The sequence below is a fragment of the Salmo salar genome, chromosome ssa13 (genome assembly GCF_905237065.1).
Source record: "Salmo salar chromosome ssa13, Ssal_v3.1, whole genome shotgun sequence".
Lineage (NCBI taxonomy): Eukaryota > Metazoa > Chordata > Actinopteri > Salmoniformes > Salmonidae > Salmo > Salmo salar.
The window spans coordinates 58,206,641-58,225,903 of NC_059454.1; the positions used below are offsets into that span (position 1 = coordinate 58,206,641).

General features: G+C 44.7%; 1 protein-coding gene across 1 annotated transcript in view; it reads left to right on the top strand.

Moving 5' to 3' along the window:
- Positions 1 to 19,263, top strand: part of LOC106567507 (gamma-aminobutyric acid receptor subunit beta-2) — a 95,654-nt gene that overhangs the window by 39,675 nt on the left and 36,716 nt on the right. The window contains exon 5 of the mRNA XM_014136818.2: positions 13,587 to 13,669. Coding sequence (XP_013992293.1) covers positions 13,587 to 13,669 — 83 coding nt within the window. The remainder of the gene's footprint in view (positions 1 to 13,586; positions 13,670 to 19,263) is intronic.

The window sequence follows — 19,263 nt, forward strand, 5'->3', positions numbered from 1 at the left end:
ACAGAATGACGACTCAACAAAGGGAAGCATCAGGGAGTGTTTTTTTGTTGTTTTGTTTTTTGTGTTGGAGGTGATGTCTGGTCCGTGTGTTCGAGCCGGAGCTACCTGAGAGGTCTCAGCTGGTTTGTCAGATTCCCATGTCTCAGTTGGCCTGACGGGTTTCCATATCTCAGCGGGATCGATAGCCTCCCATGCCTCAGCGGGCTCGATAGGCTCCCATGCCTCAGCTGGATGAACAGGTTCCCGTGCCTCGACCGAGGCAACCGGGAAGGTCTCAGCCAGCTCATCAGGTTTCTGCGACCGGTCTGCTCCGGATCCCCGGGATCGTCCCAGTGGTTGCCGTCCTGCGGCTGGAGGCGAACGCGCCGGGGAGGGGGTACTGTCAAGTATGCTCTCTCTCCAGCACTCTAGGTCGCCATGCTCCCGCGCCTCAGCTGGATCGACAGGTTCCCGCGCCTTAGCAGAGATGACCGGTCTGCTCCTGATCCCAAGGGATCGTCATCTTGGCCGGCGTCCTGTGGCCGGAGCCGCGCATCGGGGAGGGGGGTACTGTCACGTGTGAAACTGCGCATAATGACACTCACCTGGACTCCATCACCTCCTTGATTACCTGCCCTTTATATGTCACTCCCTTTGGTTTCTCCCAAAGTCGTCATTGTTTCTGTTCCTGGGTCATGTCTGTGCTTTGTTTGTGTTGCGTGTTTGTTTAATTTATCAATTAAAACTCACTCACTGAACTTGCTTCCCGACTCTCAGCGTACATTGTTACAGTCATGAGTGCAGAATGGAAATTATCCCCTTTCTACATTGATTTTCATCTTGTTTCTAAAGGATTACAGGATGCTAATTTAGATGAGGCCGAAGGGAAGGGTGAAGGGGAGGAGAATGACACTGACTAGCAGTGTGAGACAGACCTTTGACAGTGCATTTGTGTTTAGACTAATGACCTTCACAGGCTGCTGTCAAGCCCAGCGTGACCAGAAGCACGTATTTTGAGAGCTGTAGCATGAAAGCAGGGGTTAAATTTGGCACATAACACAGTGGAGTTTCATAACTCAAAGATTAAAGACATACAGTGGCTTGCAAAAGTATTCATCCCCCTTGGCGTTTTTCCTATTTTGTTGCATTACAACCTGTAATTTCAATTGATGATTTTTATTTGGATTTCATGTAATGGACATACACAAAATAGTCCAAGTTGGTGAAGTGAAATTTTAAAAATGACTTGTTTCAATAGAAAAAAAAGGAAAAGTGGTGGGTGCATATGTATTCACCCCCTTTGCTATGAATCCCCTAAATACGATATGGTGCAACCAATTACCTTCAGAAGTTACATTAGTTAAATAAAGTCCATCTGTGTGCAATCTAAGTGTCACATGATCTGTCGCATGATCTCAGTATACAGTTGAAGTCGGAAGTTTACACCTGTTCTGAAAGGCCCCAGAGTCTGCAACATCACTAATCAAGGGGCACCACAAAGCAAGTGGCACCATGAAGAACAAGGAGTTCTCCTAACAGGTCAGGGACAAAGTTGTGGAGAAGTACAGATCAGGGTTGGGTTATAACAAAATATCCGAAACTTTGAACATCCCACAGAGCAACATTAAATCCGTTATTAAAAAATGGAAAGAATATGGCACCACAACAAACCTGTCCATAGAGGGCCGCCCACCAAAACTCACAGACCAGGCAAGGAGGGCATTAATCAGAGAGGCAATAAAGAGACCAAAGATAACCATTAAGGAGCTGCAAAGCTCCACAGCGGAGATTGGAGTATCTGTCCATAGGACCACTTTAAGCCGCACACTCCACAGAGCTGGGCTTTACAGAAGAGTGGCCAGAAAAAAAGCCATTGCTGAAAGAAAAAAATAAACAAACACGTTTGGTGTTCACCAAAGGCATGTGGGAGACTCCCCAAACATATGGAAGAAGGTACTCTGGTCAGACAAGACTAAAATGTAGCTTTTTGGCCATCAAGAAAAACGCTATGTCTGGTGCAAACCCAACACCTCTCATCACCCCAAAAATACCATCCCCACAGTGAAGCATGGTGGTGGCAGCATCATGCTGTGGGGATGTTTTTCATCAGCAGGGACTGGGAAACTGGTCAGAATTGAAGGAATGATGGATGGTGCTAAATTCAGGGAAATTCTTGAGGGAAAGCTGTTTCATTCTTCCAGAGATTTGAGACTGGGACAGAGGTTCACCTTCCAGCAGGACAATGACCCTAAGCATGCTGCTAAAGCAACACTCATGTGGTTTAAGGGGAAACATTTAAATGTCTTGGAATGGCCTAGTCAAAGCCCCGACCTCAATCCAATTGAGAATCTGTGGTATGACTTAAAGATTGCTGTACACCAGCGGAACCTATCCAACTTGAAGGAGCTGGAGCAGTTTTGCCTTGAAGAATGGGCAAAAATCCCAGTGGCTAGATGTGCCAAGCTTATATAAACACACCCCAAGAGACTTGCAGCTGTAATTACTGCAAAAGGTGGCTCTACAAAGTATTGACTTTGGAGGGGGGAATAGTTATGCACGCTCAAGTATTCTGGTTTTTGTATTGTTTCTTGTTTGTTTCACAATAAAAAATATTTTGCATTTTCAAAGTGGTAGGCATGTTGTGTAAATCAAATGATACAAACCCCACAAAAGTATATTTTAATTCCAGGTTGTAAGGCAACAAAATAGGAAAAAAAACAAAGGGGGTGAATACTTTCACAAGCCGCTGTACTCTCAAACTTTTGTATAATTTCAACCAGTAGTTTTGAAAGTGGTGCTCATGAGCCAAAACGGGTCCCCATTTTTGGTGTACTAAGTCATCCAATTTTTTTACTTTGTCATCCAATTTGTGCAATATGTTACACATTTCTTGTGCTTAAGATCCCAGAGTGCATCTTTAAGTGATGGTAGGAATGAGATTTATGGTGTAGGTGGATGTGAAGGTGGAGGTCACAGTGAAAATGTTGTTAGATTGAAATCCTCCAACCCTGACACCCGGCATGGTTGTGTCTAATATTATATACTCTTTTAAGGAGCTTGCAGATGATAACATATTACAAAGGGAAACCCAGCCGTGAGATGCCCAGTGATGCTGCTCTCCCAAATAAGCAAAATAATGTGAGTAAAACTTTTAAACAGGTTAACCCTCACAAAGCCGCCAGACCAGACAAAATACCCGGATGCATCCACGACAGGGCCTCTTCACCCTCAGGAGGCTGAAAAGATTTGCCATGGGCCCTCGGATGCTCAAAAACTTATACAGCTGCACCACTGAGAGCATCTTGACTGCCTGCATCACCGCTTGGTATTGCAAAGGGTGGTGCCGACAGCCCAGTACATCACTGGGGCTGAGCTCCCTGCCATCCATCACTGGGGCTGAGCTCCCTGCCGTTCACTCTGTTACCGTCCGGCAAACGGTACCGAATCATCAGCTCTTGGACCAACAGGCTCCTAGACAGATTCTACCTCCAAGCCATAAAACTGTTAAATAGCCATGACTGCTAAATAGTTAATTAAACGGTTACCCGGACTATCTGCACGGACCCTATTTTGGACTGAGTCTATGCACATTCACAAGACTATACACACTCACTCACAAACACTACACTGTCACTCTCACACAAAACCCATACACATACACACACACACACACACACACACACACACACACACACACACATAACACACACACATGCCGACACAACACACATTTTTAACTCATCATATGCTGCTACTCTGTTCTTTATTTTAATAGTATTATTATCTATCCTGATGTCTAGTCACTTTAACCTTCCTTTATGTACATATCTACCTCAAAGACCTCATACCTCTGCACAGTGATCTTGTACTGGTACTCCCTCTATATAGCTCCATTCTTGTGTATATATATTCCGCTTGTGTTCTTTTTTAAATTTTTTAACTCTGTATCGTTGGAAAGGTTTCGTAAGCAAGCATTTCACGGTAAAGTCCACACATTTGTTGTATTCGGCGCATGTGACAAACCAAAATGTATCAGACAGGCAAAAATGGTGTACATCCGCATGTAATTTTAATAGTTGTTTTGAAAAATGCAATTCACACATTTGCATATTGTTGTAATAATATAACTGTGTAGCTTGGCTGACCCAGTCATGTAACCGGGAATCATGCCCTTTCTTTCCATGACCTCGCTATTCCTCCTCAGTGAGGTGCAGATTACCTGCGTTGAGTGGTCAGACTGTTCTACATGCAGCATCCACATATAAACACAATATACATTACAATAGTGCTGCTAGATCTTTTCATACATGCCTTTCATTGGAATCTTAATTGGATTCAGTGCATGTAGTGTTTCCTGATCGCTGACACAGCCACTGTGCACAAATACATGATGAATATTCAAATTTGCCAAACTCATTTATTCACCATTGAGCTGCCAATTCTCCTGCAGAATGATTACAGTCCACTACAAAGCAAACAATACAGGCTTTTAAGCCCCAGTGTGTATACAAATGTGCTTTTGTTGACATGCTGAGACCGTGTTTTGATACAGCATGGTTTGTTATTAAACATTGAAATTCACTTATTCAAGGGCATTTCTTTCGACCCAACAATAAAGATTCTTATTGACCTTTCAAAGGAAAGCAATTGAAAAGAGCAAGGTTAAAAAATATGCCTTTTTGTTTGCACAAGCTTCAATCCGCTACAGAGCAGCACATGAAACAAGGCTTTGGTTTGTATTTGTGTTGTATTTCTGCAGGCAGACAGACAGACACTCAGTGTTATGAGCATGATTGCTCTTTGTTCAAGTAGCCGTTGTCTTGAGTCACTGCAGAGGAGTACAAAGAAAACTAGTCCAAGAAAACAATGAAGAATTCTAGAGTAAAATATTGTGAATTTATAGTACTGCTAGCCCTGCATGTGCCCAGCACAGGAGGTGACTTGGGGTAAAATTGACCCCCCTCTCACTCCTTAGAAAATGACAATGCCAAGTGAGAAGACTTTCATGAATTCATAATTGTTTTTTAAAAATGTCATGTGTTTTTCATGCATAAACAGACACTATTAATGATGTGCTTGCTCTGTAAGGGGGGAATGATGCTTTAGCATTGAACAACATTGTATTGCCTATCCATGTGAAAATATATAAACCCATGTCCCAAACATTCATCAGGAAAGACCAGCAGTAGGAAAACCAAGGTGACCACACATATAATGAACAAAATATTGTCTGAAAATACATCCAGGGTAGGTAGAAGTGCTGATGCCTGTGTGTGAAAACAGGACAGACAGCAGTAGATGGACTTGGTTGGTCTGCCTCTCCTTCCCCTGGGCGCCTGTTGCCCTCCTCCCCTCCCCGAGGCCGCTGTTCTGACCTCAAACTTCTGGAGCTCCAGAGGGGTGCTGGATGCTAGTGTGACCCAAAACCCCTGCCATAATGTGCACTGAGCCCGTGCCAGAGTCCAGGCGCGCTGCCTGACACTTGAGGTCACAGTAGGTGGACAGCCATATGGGGCTCGCTTGGCACCGCTTGTAGTCAGTAACCAAGCAACCAAGGGTTATGTTGGAAACGTGAACAATTGTTTTGTACATCAATTAATGCTTGAGGTAAATATTCACGGAGACACACACAATGCTCAAGTGTACGCACACGCACACAAACACACACAAACACACACAGATACACAAGCAGATAGAGACGCTGATACACACACTCACATTAACAGTACTGGCCTACCACTGTATGTGTACACACTCGTTTGAAGACTGTGCCAAAGGCGCTTGCTCAAATTCTACTCCATTGACTCCATCTTGACACAGAGATCAGAAGGTTGCTGGCAAGTAACCGCCAATTTGCTCCTTGGTTAAACACTTGGAAGTCAGAAGCCACATCAGCTGCAGCAGATGCATCGAAGGGAAATTACTGCTAACAAAGACAGGGTGACCACACGCGGAAATAGGACATTCATCTCGACCTCATAGGCTCAAAGAACTAGGCCACTCCTGGGTGCAGAACCTCTGGAGTGTGTCATTTGAAACGACAAAAAATGTATTTTTTTTCCATTTCTTCATTGATATTAACTGGCTTTATGACAAGAACTGTCTCTGTGTCATGCGAGAGTTCGGCCTGTTAAGTACTACTACACCTGAAGAAACAGAGTGTCTTGTGGGGACATGAGATTAACACATTAATACCATCCCAATTTGTATGTGGTTGTCACATCCTGACCAGTAAAGGGGTTATTTGTTATTGTAGTTTGGTCAGGACGTGGCAGGGGGGGTGTTTCTTTTAGGTGGTTCGGGGTTTGTTGGGATATGTGTTTATGTAGAGGGGTATTTGTTTAGAGTATTCTGGGGTTTTGGTTATGTTCTATGTTTTGTATTTCTATGATCTGTCTATGTTGTGTATTTCTTTGTGTTGGCCTGGTATGGCTCTCAATCAGGAACAGCTGTATATCGTTGTTGCTGATTGGGAGTCATACTTAGGTATCCCTGTCCCTTGTGGGAAGTTGTTTTTGCACTGCTAGGGTTAGCCTGCATAACTGTTTAAGCTGTTGTTCGTTTTGTTATTTTTGTTAAGTGTTCAAGTTTATTAAAATAAAATGTTAAAATGAGCACTCAACCCGCTGCGCCTTGGTCTACTCAATACGATGGCCGTTACAGTGGTCATAAATCAGTGCCATACTCCCTCCTGTTAACCTCTGTTTACCATATCTATTTTTGGCAGGATGGTGCCTGTATTAGATTAACGATAGGATAAGGGATCAAACTGGGATTGACCTCTGGAACCTTTTTTTCTTGTGTTGTAGGTCAATGCTACAGTATCTTAAATATAAACACAGATAATTGACAGGTGTGACGTGAGATGGATCATTTGTAGGGCTGCTCAGATGGAGAATCTGTAGGCCTTGTTTTCAGTTTCTTGTGAGATTATCTGATGGGACATTCCACTGGCTGATTATCTATTTCACAGAACCCCAATCCCTCTCACAGTGTGGACTGAAGTACAATACAGGGCAATACAGAAGGTGTTTAGGGCATTGAGGTGTTGCTCATCGCAAGTACTGTAAAGGGAAGGTCTGTGGCATGTAGACAGTTAATTCTACACTTGACACCCTTGTGATCGGCCGATTGCTCATGCAAAAATTATTTTGGCTTTGCTACCACTGTGAGAGCATCAACCAACCATTCTCTGGTCTGCTTTCATGATCTCAAATAAGTTGCCTATTATCTCTTGCTGGTGGAGACGGACTGTGATGACGAACAATGTGTTTGTGCTAAAATGTGCTATTATAAAGGACATGAATATGAGTGTGCCCCATGAATGTGCTCAAGAACATCATATAATTAGATGGTCATTTTACTTATTTTATTTTGAGGCTAATTAGCTAATAATAACCTGATCGCTGCTGCCAACTATGTAGCTACCTGACATAGGCTATTAGAGAATACCTGAAAATAAGGGAGAGCCGCACACTCTAGGAGCTCAGATGCAAAAATGTAATATCCGCTATATTCAAAGTAATCTTGTATGGGTCTATGACCAGTGTCAGGAAAATAATTATCATTCGGCATCGTTTTAGAGCTTTTTTGTCGGTTGGGTGCTGTTTACTGGGTAACAGAACAATCTAGAAGAAAAAGAAACGCACACCTATTAAGGCGAGGTGCTGGCTAGCGGAGTAGAAAACTTGAAAATAATAATAATCATTTTTGTAATCTGAGCTCCTAGAGCGTGCGGCTCTCCCTTATTTTCAAGTGTTCTACTCCGCTAGCCAGCACCTCGCCTTAATAGGTGTGCGTTTCTTTTTCTATGAGAGAATACCTGTCATTCTGATTTATGGGAAATATGACGCAAAGGCCCAGTGCACCCAGTTGGCCCATCTACTGTTACTTGAAATCAACCAGTGGTTGAACTATATACCAATTTATAATGGCTTATTGGCCCAGATCTCCAGACTGTAAGTGGAGATGGAGAGTGTTGTACACACTGACCACTCCTGTGGTGGAGAGCAGAGCTGAAGGATGTGTTGACCTCGTCTCGGCAGTAGTGTGGGGACGGTGGTGGATGATAGAGAGACAAGTGTGTAGAAAGCAGGGAGGAGGTGATTATCTCTGTGCCATACCGCAGAGGATTGGGCTCCAAGATGAGCCTCTCCGCTGGCCGGCATTTATCAGTGTCGTCAGGTGGGTTTAGACGATTACCCATGTTGCCATGCAGGTCCGTGGCCGGCTGGCAGCACCGACTGTGGGTGTCCACCTTTTCTTCACACACAAGACCAGAGCCAGGGAGAGTTACTCCCTATTACTCATTCTCTATCAGCGCCTTCTGTTCCTGCTCCTGCCTGATGGATACGCTGATCTTATCTAGTCACTCATTACTGGTATTACAGTGTGGAAACAGTTCCAGTGTGATAAAGGCTGCTCTGTCCACTGTGTGGATGATTGACTTCATTTGGGCTAAGAGTTTTTCCTGACCACGCAACCTGATTAAGAAAAACTCTGGACCCTACGAATAGGCAAAGTAATCATTCTGTCTTACATACAGAATGTAGAATCATGCTGCTGTTGCTGATGAAAATAGTATTGGGTTCATCCACAGCAGACCTCTTGTACGAATATAAACAGTCCCCTGTGTTGGCACTCAATACCTCTCCCAGTGTTTCTGATACATGTGTTACAGTTCAGTGTGTGCCCTTTAAAGCCCCAGTAAACGCAGACCGAGAGTAATTTGGTTTTAAAGGTGCCCTGTCCCCCTTGGGTCACACAAGACCTTGCATAAATGTTTCACAATTCTCCAACGTTACCATTTGAAATACCTTTCTCTCCACATTCTGCGGGGTAAACAAAGGTGGCCTAATATTCAGACCCTTAAAAGCCCATGAAATGTGTTTTGAGTTCATTGTGTTTTCTAAAAGAGCATCACAGTCAGACATTTGGCTTATAAATAAGAGTGTGTGCAAAAGGCCCAAACACAGACCAGGGGAAATGTGAATTTGTTTATGTGATCAAACTAGAGTGCTAAACACCTCATCAGGCAAAACTTGTTAAAATTACATCTTCACAACAAGAAACTGGTTGAAACAACAGTCATTTCAATCAGTTTGTCCTGTTTTTGCCTACTGGGGGAAGGAACAAAGAAGTAAATTCCATGTCTATCCCATGTTGGTTCAACCTAATTTCATTGAAATGACATGGAAACAACGCTGATTGAACCAGTGGAATGTTTAAGGTCAGCTTTGTGCATCCTTCTACCTTTGGCAATGTTAATTTAAGCTGCTATAAAAGCACCCTGGAGTTGTCATCTACACACTTAATGATCTTTATGCCAGTATCTGGCATAAAGAATTATAGTGTTCAGGTTTAATGGCTGTTTGGCACCTGGGTTAATATCAGGATGTGCCAGAACCTATAACTAGATCCAAGACTATATGATTTCCATTAGTAATTTTAATGCTTTAATTCTGATGATAATGAACACTGCAGGAGAAGAAATGGACAGGTATATTAATAATATTGGAATGATAATGGTAGTACATAATTTAAAAAGAACTTTAGACAGTTTTTGCAATAGGCTGCACATTTGCAAAGAACATTTTTGTATATTTTCTACGATGCAGCTCTGTTTTTTGAGTTAATTGCCACAGTCATTATGTTGTCTTCACAACTCTGACTAGAGGGCACGAGAAGTTGATTTCGAGATCGCAAATAGTTTTTCGCAAGTATTCACATCATCCATTTGCTTTGTTCTTGTTGAGTTGTGCCAGTAGACTTCCAGGGTTACCAAAATTGGTCCTGGGGCCCCCCCTGGGTACATGTTTAGTTTTTTGCCCTAGCACTACACAGCTGACTCTTTACGAGATAAAAATAGATTTGACTCGGAGCTGAATACTCCCAAACCGTCTCTCACCATCACCCTCATCTTTTCTCTCCTGATATCTATGTCTTGTTAGTGGGCTCTGTGCCAATAAGAATATACAATACATTCGGAAAGTATTTAGACCCCTTGACTTTTTCCACATTGTGTTACATTACAGCCTTATTTTAAAATGGATTACATTGTTTTTTTCCTCATCAATCTAAACATAACACCCCATAATACAAAAGCAAAAACAGGTTTTTAGAAATATATGCAAATGTATGAACAATAAAAATAGGATATATTGCATTCCCAAGTATTCAAACCCTTTACTCGGTACTTTGTTGAAGCTCCTTTGTCAGCGATTACAGTCTTCTTGGGTATGATGCTACAAGGTTTGCACACCTGTATTTGGGGAGTTTCTCCCTTTCTTCTTTGCAGATCCTCTCAAGCTCTGTCAGGTTGGATGGAGAGCGTTGCTGTACAGCTATTTTCAGGTTTCTCCAGAGATGTTCGATCGGGTTCATGTCAGGGCTCTTGCTGGGCCAATCAAGGACATTCCTGCATTGTCTTGGCTGTGTGCTTAGGGTCATTGTCCTGTTGGAAGGTGAACCTTTGCCCAGTCTGAGGTCCTGAGCATGCTGGAGCAGGATTTCATCAAGTCTCCCAGTCCCTGCTGCTGATAAACATCCCCACAGCATGATGCTGCCACCACCATGCTTCACCGTAGAGATGGTGCCAAGTTTCCTCCAGACATGACGCTTGGCATTCAGGCCAAAGAGTTCAAACTTGGTTTCAACAGACTAGAGAATCTTGTTTCTTATGGTCTGAGAGTCCTTTAGGTGCCTTTTGGCAAACTCCAAGCGGACTGTCATGTGCCATTTACTGAGGAGTGGCTTCCATCTGGCCACTCTACCATAAAGGCCCTATTGGTGGAGTGCTGCAGAGATGGTTGTCCTTCTGGAAGGTTATTCCATCTCCACAGAGGCACTCTGGAGCTCTGTCAGAGGGACCATTGGGTTCTTGGTCACATCCCTGACCAAAGCCCATCTCCCCCGATGACTCAGTTTGGCCAGGAGGCCAGCTCGAGGGAGATTCTTGGTGGTTCCAAACTTCTTCCATTTAAGAATGATGGAGGTCACTGTGTTCTTGGGGACCTTCAATGCTGCAGAAATGTTTCTGTACCCTTCCCCAGATCTGTGTCTCGACACAATCCTGTATCAGAGCTCTTTGAATGCACCTGAGCTCAGTTTTGAGTCTCAGAGCAAAGGGTCTGAATACTTAAATAAATATGGTTTTTCTGGTTTTCATTTTTAAAACATTAGCAAAAAATTATAAAACCTGCTTTTGCTTTCTCATTATGGGGTATTGTGTGGAGATTGATGATGGAATTTAATCCATTTTAGAATAAGGCTGTAACATAACAAAATGTGGAAAAAGTCAAGGGGTCTGAATACTTTCCATATGCACTGTATACAGTAAGCTCTCACCTATGACCTCAAGGTATTTCAGCCTTGGTCTGTGCTATCCGGGATCCTTGAGACATCCCTACCCCACTGAATTTGAAGGTAAGGGATAACGTAGGTTTATGTAAGGGTTATGGTCAACAGAGTTAGTGCAAAAAGGGTCAATGCAGATAGTCTGGGCAGCTATTTGGTTAACTATTTAGGAGTCTTATGGCTTGGGGGTAGATGCTGTTCAGTGTACTATTGGTTCCAGACTTGATGCATCTGTACTTCTTGCTGTGCAGTAACAGAGACGACAGTCCATGATTTTGGTGGCTGGACTCTGACAATCTTTAGGGCCTTCCTCTAACACCTCCTGGTATAGAGGTCCTGGATGGCAGGGAGCTTGGCCCCAGTGATGTACTCGGCCATACGCACTAACCTCTGTAGCACTTTGCGTTCGGACGCCAAGCAGTTGCCATACCAAGTGGTGATGCAGCCTGTCAATATGCTCTCAATGGTGCAGCTCTATAACTTTTTGAGGATTTGAGGGCCCATGCCAAATCTTTTCAGCTTCCTAAGGGGGAAGAGGTGTTGTCGTGCCTTCTTCACGACTGTGTTGGTGTGTGTGGACCATGTTAATTCCTTAGTAATATGGACACTCGACCCGCTCCTTTCAACATTGCCTCATAGGTTAGACAACAAGGTCGCTTATGATCCGACAACGTCAGCGCTCTCCATCTAGTCCTGAAGAACTACTGGTTGTCAGACCTTTATTGCAGCCCTTCCGTACCCACCTGATTCAGCTAATCATGGTCCTGACTGAAGACATTCATTGTTGATATTTTGAATTGGCTTAGTTTAGTAATGGGCTGGAATAAAAGCCTGCACACCCAGCTCCTCAATCAATGTGAAGATCCTACAAATGTAGCGTAGTAGTATCCAGAGGTTACAGTATGTCACTGATTGATTTAGTGCAGTGTGGGACTGTTACCAGTAGCTATCCTGGTTGGCCTTGTTGGCCTGCAGCTACCTAGGGTGTGATTCACCTCTCAGGTAGGGGAACCTGAAGCGTGCACAGTGGGATTATTTAAAGAATGCTACCTTCAGGAAAAGGATTAGGTTTGGCCTTTTAATCCGTGGCCCCATGGACTGCAACTACAGATACAGAATCGTGTATGGCATGTTTCGTGTTTCTGTAGTTGTCATAAGCGTCGTAAGGATCGGACCAAACTGCAGTGGGGATGTGAATCATCTTCTTGATTTATTAAAGAAATAAACACTGAACAAAAGAACGACGAAAAACAGTCCTGTAAGGTATATAGACTATACATGGAACAACCACCCACAAACACAAGAGAGAAATAAACCCACTTAAATATGGCCTCCAATTAGAAGCAACGACAACCAGCTGCTTTTAATTGGAGGTCGTTTCCAAAACTAACATAGAAATAGACGAACTAGAAAACCCACATAGAAATAGAAAGCATAGAACATAAACCAAAAACCCCGAAACACACTAAACAAACACACCCCTGCCACGTCCTGACCAAACTACAATAACAAATAACCCATTTTACTGGTCAGGACGTGACAGTAGTCATGTACTGCTTATTTATCTGGCAACATACTGTATGATGAGAGCAGGCTAGATAAAAAGTTAATATTTACTCGCGTGCAGCTGTAGGTTTACTCACCTGTTCTATAGACACACCACTGTAGACGAGCTGGTTCGCAGAAAAAGACGATAATGCCCATTGCTGGTAAATAACCATTGTTTTGTATTGTCTTTCTTGGTCATATGTCTGGGAAACTTTGAAAATGAGTTTATTTGAATTGTCTAATCTTGCTGGAAGTGCTGCTGCAGTGTTATAGCTGCTAAATAAGGTTGAGATAATCTAGAGATTTATCCAACGTTGATTTAACTGAGGATCAATATCAGCAAATCGTCGACTTCATCACACTATTTACTTTATCTGTACACTGACAAGATACAGTATGAGAGCAGTACATTATGAAGAACCTCCTGACGCTGCTATAAAAAGCCAAGCCATTTAGTAGCAATATGTGTCCTTGCTACTAGGATGTAGTTATCTGCTAGACCCAGGGCCCAGATACTGATTGATATTTTGATTGGAGGAAATTGTCTTCATACTAATCGGCCTTGGACCTAAAGCTGCGTTTAAGCAATTACAGAGTGAAGTTAGGATCCCATCGGCAGTGCTGAGTACCACTTGAATCTTCAATGTGACCTCCTTGGTCTGTACAGACTCTTGACAATGTATTTTTTCTCCCCTTCTCTTCAGGATCACCACTACAGCAGCTTGTATGATGGACCTGAGACGATATCCACTGGACGAGCAAAACTGCACATTGGAGATAGAGAGCTGTGAGTTTCTATATTTCTCGCTTTCAATTCAACTCATTTCAATTTGATTTGAATTGGCATAAATGGGAAACAGCATATGCCAAACCAATGTTCTGTACTAGAACTGTACATATAAGGAATCCACAAAGTGTAAGACATACAATCTCTAGTCAGTTACAATAACACCATAATATCTCAAACCTTGAAACCACTCATGGACATGAACCATCTCTGTAAGAATGTGTTGCTGTACAGTAAATGTGGCCCCATGAGGGAAAATGAACAGTGTTTCCTGTCAGCAGATTTGACAGTATACTATTTTGCGTCACATCAGCAGTTCAGGGATTTCCGCATAACAATGCTGTGCAAGAAATGAAGCCAAACAAGGCAGTTCATTTGGAGGCCAAGGTCTACTGTAAATGCTGCTTTTTGAAAAGTGTATTCCTTTCTCAACAGCTTGGTAAATGCTTTATGGCCTTTCATTACCCCACATTTATCACTTTAAGAAATCAAAACAGAAAACAAACATTTCAATCAAAAAATGTCTATTATCATCTTCCACTCTTTTATTCATTCTTGTTTCCGTTGTGCGTTAGTGAGTAGGCTATTTCGTTCTTGTTGAATCACTTCAGTTCCCAAACAGCATATCAATGTTTTTTACTACATTTCTCATCTTTGGAAATATAGCTACAATTTGAAAGGTCACACAATGCAAGAGCATGGGGCAACAGCACTACATTTGCATTATCCTAATGATGTTGACCTTTATCTTGACAGAACCAACTAACATTGTGCATCCATTGTTTCTCCGTATTAGGAATACAGTGAACAGAAATGACCTAATCAAATCTAATTGGGACCTGTTTTGCCTTTGTCGAGAGTGTAGTTTTGTGGAGGCAAATGTTAGTTCCAGTGTGGTCCTGTTCAACTGCTGTTCAGACATGGCTCAGTAGCTGAAGGCATAACAGCCAGGGACAGACAGCGTATGGGAGTGTATATGTCTCACAGAACACTTCAGTTCTCAAACACAAAGCCTACTCCTTAATTTTGGTGGCTGATTTATTTCAGAGCGCAACAGCGACTGTGTGGAGTGAATATGTAATGCGTCTCTCCCTAATAAAAGTAGAAAAACACGAGGCTTCATCTGCTTCATCTTTTTTTCAGAAGTTAATTCATTTATTATAATTATTCAATTACCTTACAAAGCAGCGTTAATAGAATATTAATAATATTGAAATGTTCTTGTTTTGTAACTTGTAAAGGTCTGCTGCCTATTGACAGAATACAGGGGAAGGAACATATCCAAAACATACTTAAATGGCATGTTGTAAATCACAATTAGAAGTCCCCTAGGAAGTGGGTGTGGAAATGTGAAATAATATGCAGATTAGGTACTGTAGCTCTTCTGTCTGCAGTGTTATTACATACAGCCAGGGCCATAGCTACATATCAGTATTATCAGTCGGGGTCTCAACTTGAAAGTTAGAATAGTAGAATACACAAGGTACAATTCCGAAAATTGGTTGTGCATCAGCAGTTTTCCTCTTGTTATATGTCACTCACTGACAGTCACTCAATTAGCCAATGTCAGTAAAAAAAAGTGATTGGTAAATTAGTGTAGATAGACTAGCCAGCTATCTAAACTTGTAGTAATCATGGCCGAATTACCGACCAGGCACACAGGGCATGTGCCCAGGGGCCCTGACTTCCAGGGAGCCCCAATTGATTTTGTTAGTCACTCACTCAGATATCGTGTAAAATTGCAGGAAATTACCTTTTAAAACTGTAACAAATAATATATTTGTTTATCTTTTCTTAATAAAATTATTTTTATGCTAAGAGATCTCTATACGAATTAAATTGTAGTTTTTAATCCCGGTGCTGAGTTAATGTGTAGCGGCTAATTGTGTAGCTAATAGGTTATGTGTTTGTAGATCGACTGAGCTGAATGAAGCTATAGCAACCAATGTGATAATGGCTGGGCAAAGTTTTGCTTGCTTTTCCTGTTCTCCAAATAGCATTTTAGAGTTTTTAAATTGTATTGAAATGCAGTAAATGAGCTTCTACAACTTGATTGGAGTCCACCTGTGGTAAATTAAATTGATTGGACATGGAAAAGCACACACGTGTCTATATAAGGTCCCACAGTTGACAGTGCATGTCAGAGCAAAAAGTCAAATCTGTAGAACTCTGAGACAGGATTGTGTCGAGGAACAAATCTCTGCAGCATTGAAGGTTCCCAAAAACACAGTGGCCTTCAGCATTCTTAAATAGAAGAAGTTTGGAACCACCAAGAATCTTCCTAGAGCTGGCCTCCAGGCCAAACTGAGCAATCGGGGGAGAAGGGCCTTGGTCAGGGAGGTGACCAAGAACCCAATGGTCACGCTGACATAGCTCCAGAGTTCCTCCGTGGAGATGGGAGAACCTTCCAGAAGGACAACCATTTCTGCAGCACTCCACTAATCAGGCCTTTTTGGTAGAGTGGCCAGACGAAAGTCCTTCCTCAGTAAAAGGAACATGACAGCCCACTTGGAGTTTGCCAAAAGGCACCTAAAGACTCTCAGACCATGAGAAACAAGATTCTCTGATCTGATGAAACCAAGATTGAACTCTTTGCCCTGATTTCCAAGCGTCACGTCTGGAGGAAACCTGGCAACATTCCTACTGTGAAGCATGGTGGTGGCATCATCATGCTGTGGGGATGTTTTTCAGCTGCAGGGAATGGGAGACTAGTCAGGATCGAGGGAAAGATGAATGGAGGAAAGTACAGAGAGATCCTTGATGAAAACCTTCTCCAGAGCGCTCAGGACGTCAGACTGGGCAAAGGTTCCCCTTCCAACAAGACAATGACCCTAAGCACACAGCCAAGACAACGCAGTAGTGGCTTCAGGACAAGTCTCTGAATGTCCTTGAGTGGCCCAGCAAGAGCCCGGACATGAACCTAATCGAACATCTCTGGAGAGACCTGAAAATCGCTGTGCAGCAATGCTCTCCATCCAACCTGACAGAGCTTGAGAATATCTGCATAGAAGAATGGGAGAAACTCTCCAAATACAGGTGTGCCAAGCTTGTAGCTGTAACAGTTGTCTTCAAAAATGGACCAAGGCGCAGCGGGTATGTGGATACTCAAAGTTTAATTCAAAAAGAGTAAAGCATCCACGGTGAAAAAACAATAAACAAGACAGCAACAGTTTTGCAGGCTAACTAAACGTAGTGCAAAAACAACTACCCACAACCCCAAAGAAAAACACACACTACTATATAGGACTCCCAATCAAAGGCAACTCAACACACCTGCCTTCAATTGGGAGTCCAATCACCCACACAACATTTAACAAACACAAACCCCCTGCCACATCCTGACCAAAACTAACACAATTACGCCCTCTGCTGGTCAGGACGTGACAGTACCCCCCCCCTCAAGGTGCAGACCCCGGAATGCACCTAAAAGAAAAAACAAACCCCCAAACAAAAAAATATCCCCCTAAACAATAAGGGAGGGAAGGGAGGGTGGCTGGCACTGTGCTACACCCTCCCTCCCCAACCCACCTATCCTGGAGGTGGCTCAGGTGCAGGACGTGGACCTCGCTCCACCTTCGGGTCACCCACTTCGGTGGACAGGCGCTGGGCAGACGGGCCACTCGGGCTGACCCTGGCAGACGGACCACTCTGGCTGGGCCGGAAGACATGCGGGCCACTCGGGCTGGGCCGGAGGACAGGCGGGCCACTCGGGCTGGGCCGGAGGACAGGCGGGCCACTCGGGCTGGGCCGGAGGACAGGCGGGCTACTCGGGCTGGGCCGGGGGACAGGCGGGCCACTCGGGCTGGGCCGGGGGACAGGCGGGCCACTCGGGCTGGACCAGGGGACAGGCGGGCCACTCGGGCTGGGCCGGAGGACAGGCGGGCCACTCGGGCTGGACCAGGGGACAGGCGGGCCACTCGGGCTGGGCCGGAGGACAGGCGGGCCACTCGGGCTGGGCCGGAGGACAAGCGGGGCGCCCTGGCAGATCCGGGCAGGCGGGCCGCTCTGGCGGCTCCGGGCAGGTGGGCCGCTCTGGCGGCTCCTGACTGCCGGGCTGCTCTGGCGGCTCCTGACTGGCGGGCGGCTCTGGCGACTCTTGACTGGCGGGCGGCTCTGGCGACTCTTGACTGGCGGGCGGCTCTGGCGACTCTTGACTGGCGGGCGGCTCTGGCGACTCTTGACTGGTGGGCGGCTCTGGCGACTCTTGACTGGTGGGCGGCTCTGGCGACTTTTGACTGGCGGGTGGCTCTGGCTACTCTTGACTGGCGGGCGGCTCTGGCGACTCTTGACTGGCGGGCAGCTCTGGCGACTCTTGACTGGCGGGCAGCTCTGGCGACTCTTGACTGGCGGGCAGCGCTGGCGACTCCTGACTGGCGATGCTGGGCTGATGCACTAGACGCCTGCATGGGGCTGGTACTGGACGTGCCAGCCTGGAGACACGCACCTCCATGCTAGTGCGTATAGCGGGAAACACCGGACCCTCGAGGCGCACTGGCGGTCTTGAGCACAGGGTTGGCATCACCCCTTCCGGCTCGATGCTCACCTCACCCTGGCACATGCGGGGCGCTGGTACAGGGTGGACTGGCCTGTGCGTACGTATAGGTGAGATGGTGCGTACCTCAGCGTAACATGGCGCCCTCCACCTCATACGCACCTCCCTGTAATCACGGGTAGCTGGCTTACGGCTCTTCCTTGGCCTGGCCAAACTACCCGTGTGCCCCCCCCCAAAAAATTATTGGGGGTGCCTCTCCGGCTTCCTCGCCAGCCGTGTTCCAGCATAACGTTCGCTCCCTTTACCTGCTGCCTTTGCTCTCCTGGCTGCCTCCACCTGTTCGTTGCGCTCTCTCTCTCCTCATAGAATCGCCTCTCTGCTCTCGCCGCTTCAATCTCCCACTGCGGGAGGCGATAATCCCCAGCCTGAGTCCATGGTCCCTCTCTGTCCAGGATTTGTTCCCACGTCCATTGGTCCATCACGTTGTACTCCTGTGGCTCCTTCCTCTTCCGCTGCTTGGTCCTTTTGTGGTGGGTAGTTCTGTAACAGTTGTCTTCAAAAATGGACCAAGGCGCAGCGGGTATGTGGATACTCATAGTTTAATTCAAAAAGAGTAAAGCATCCACGGTGAAAAAACAATAAACAAGACAGCAACAGTTTTGCAGGCTAACTAAACGCAGTGCAAAAACAACTACCCACAACCCCAAAGAAAAACACACACTACTATATAGGACTCCCAATCAAAGGCAACTCAACACACCTGCCTTCAATTGGGAGTCCAATCACCCACACAACATTTAACAAACACAAACCCCCTGCCACATCCTGACCAAAACTAACACAATTACGCCCTCTGCTGGTCAGGACGTGACAGCCGTTTTCTTTGGTGCAAAAATATCTAAACCTGATTTTGCTTTGTCATTATGGGGTATTCTGTGTTGATTGATGAGGGGAAAAAACTATTTTATCCATTTTAGAATAAGGCTTTAATGTAACAAAATGTGGGAAAAGTAAAGGGATCTGAATACTTTCCGAATGCACTGTATGTATTTCTCTTCATGCCTGTCAGAGCTGATGCATGCATATATGTAGTTCAGATGGC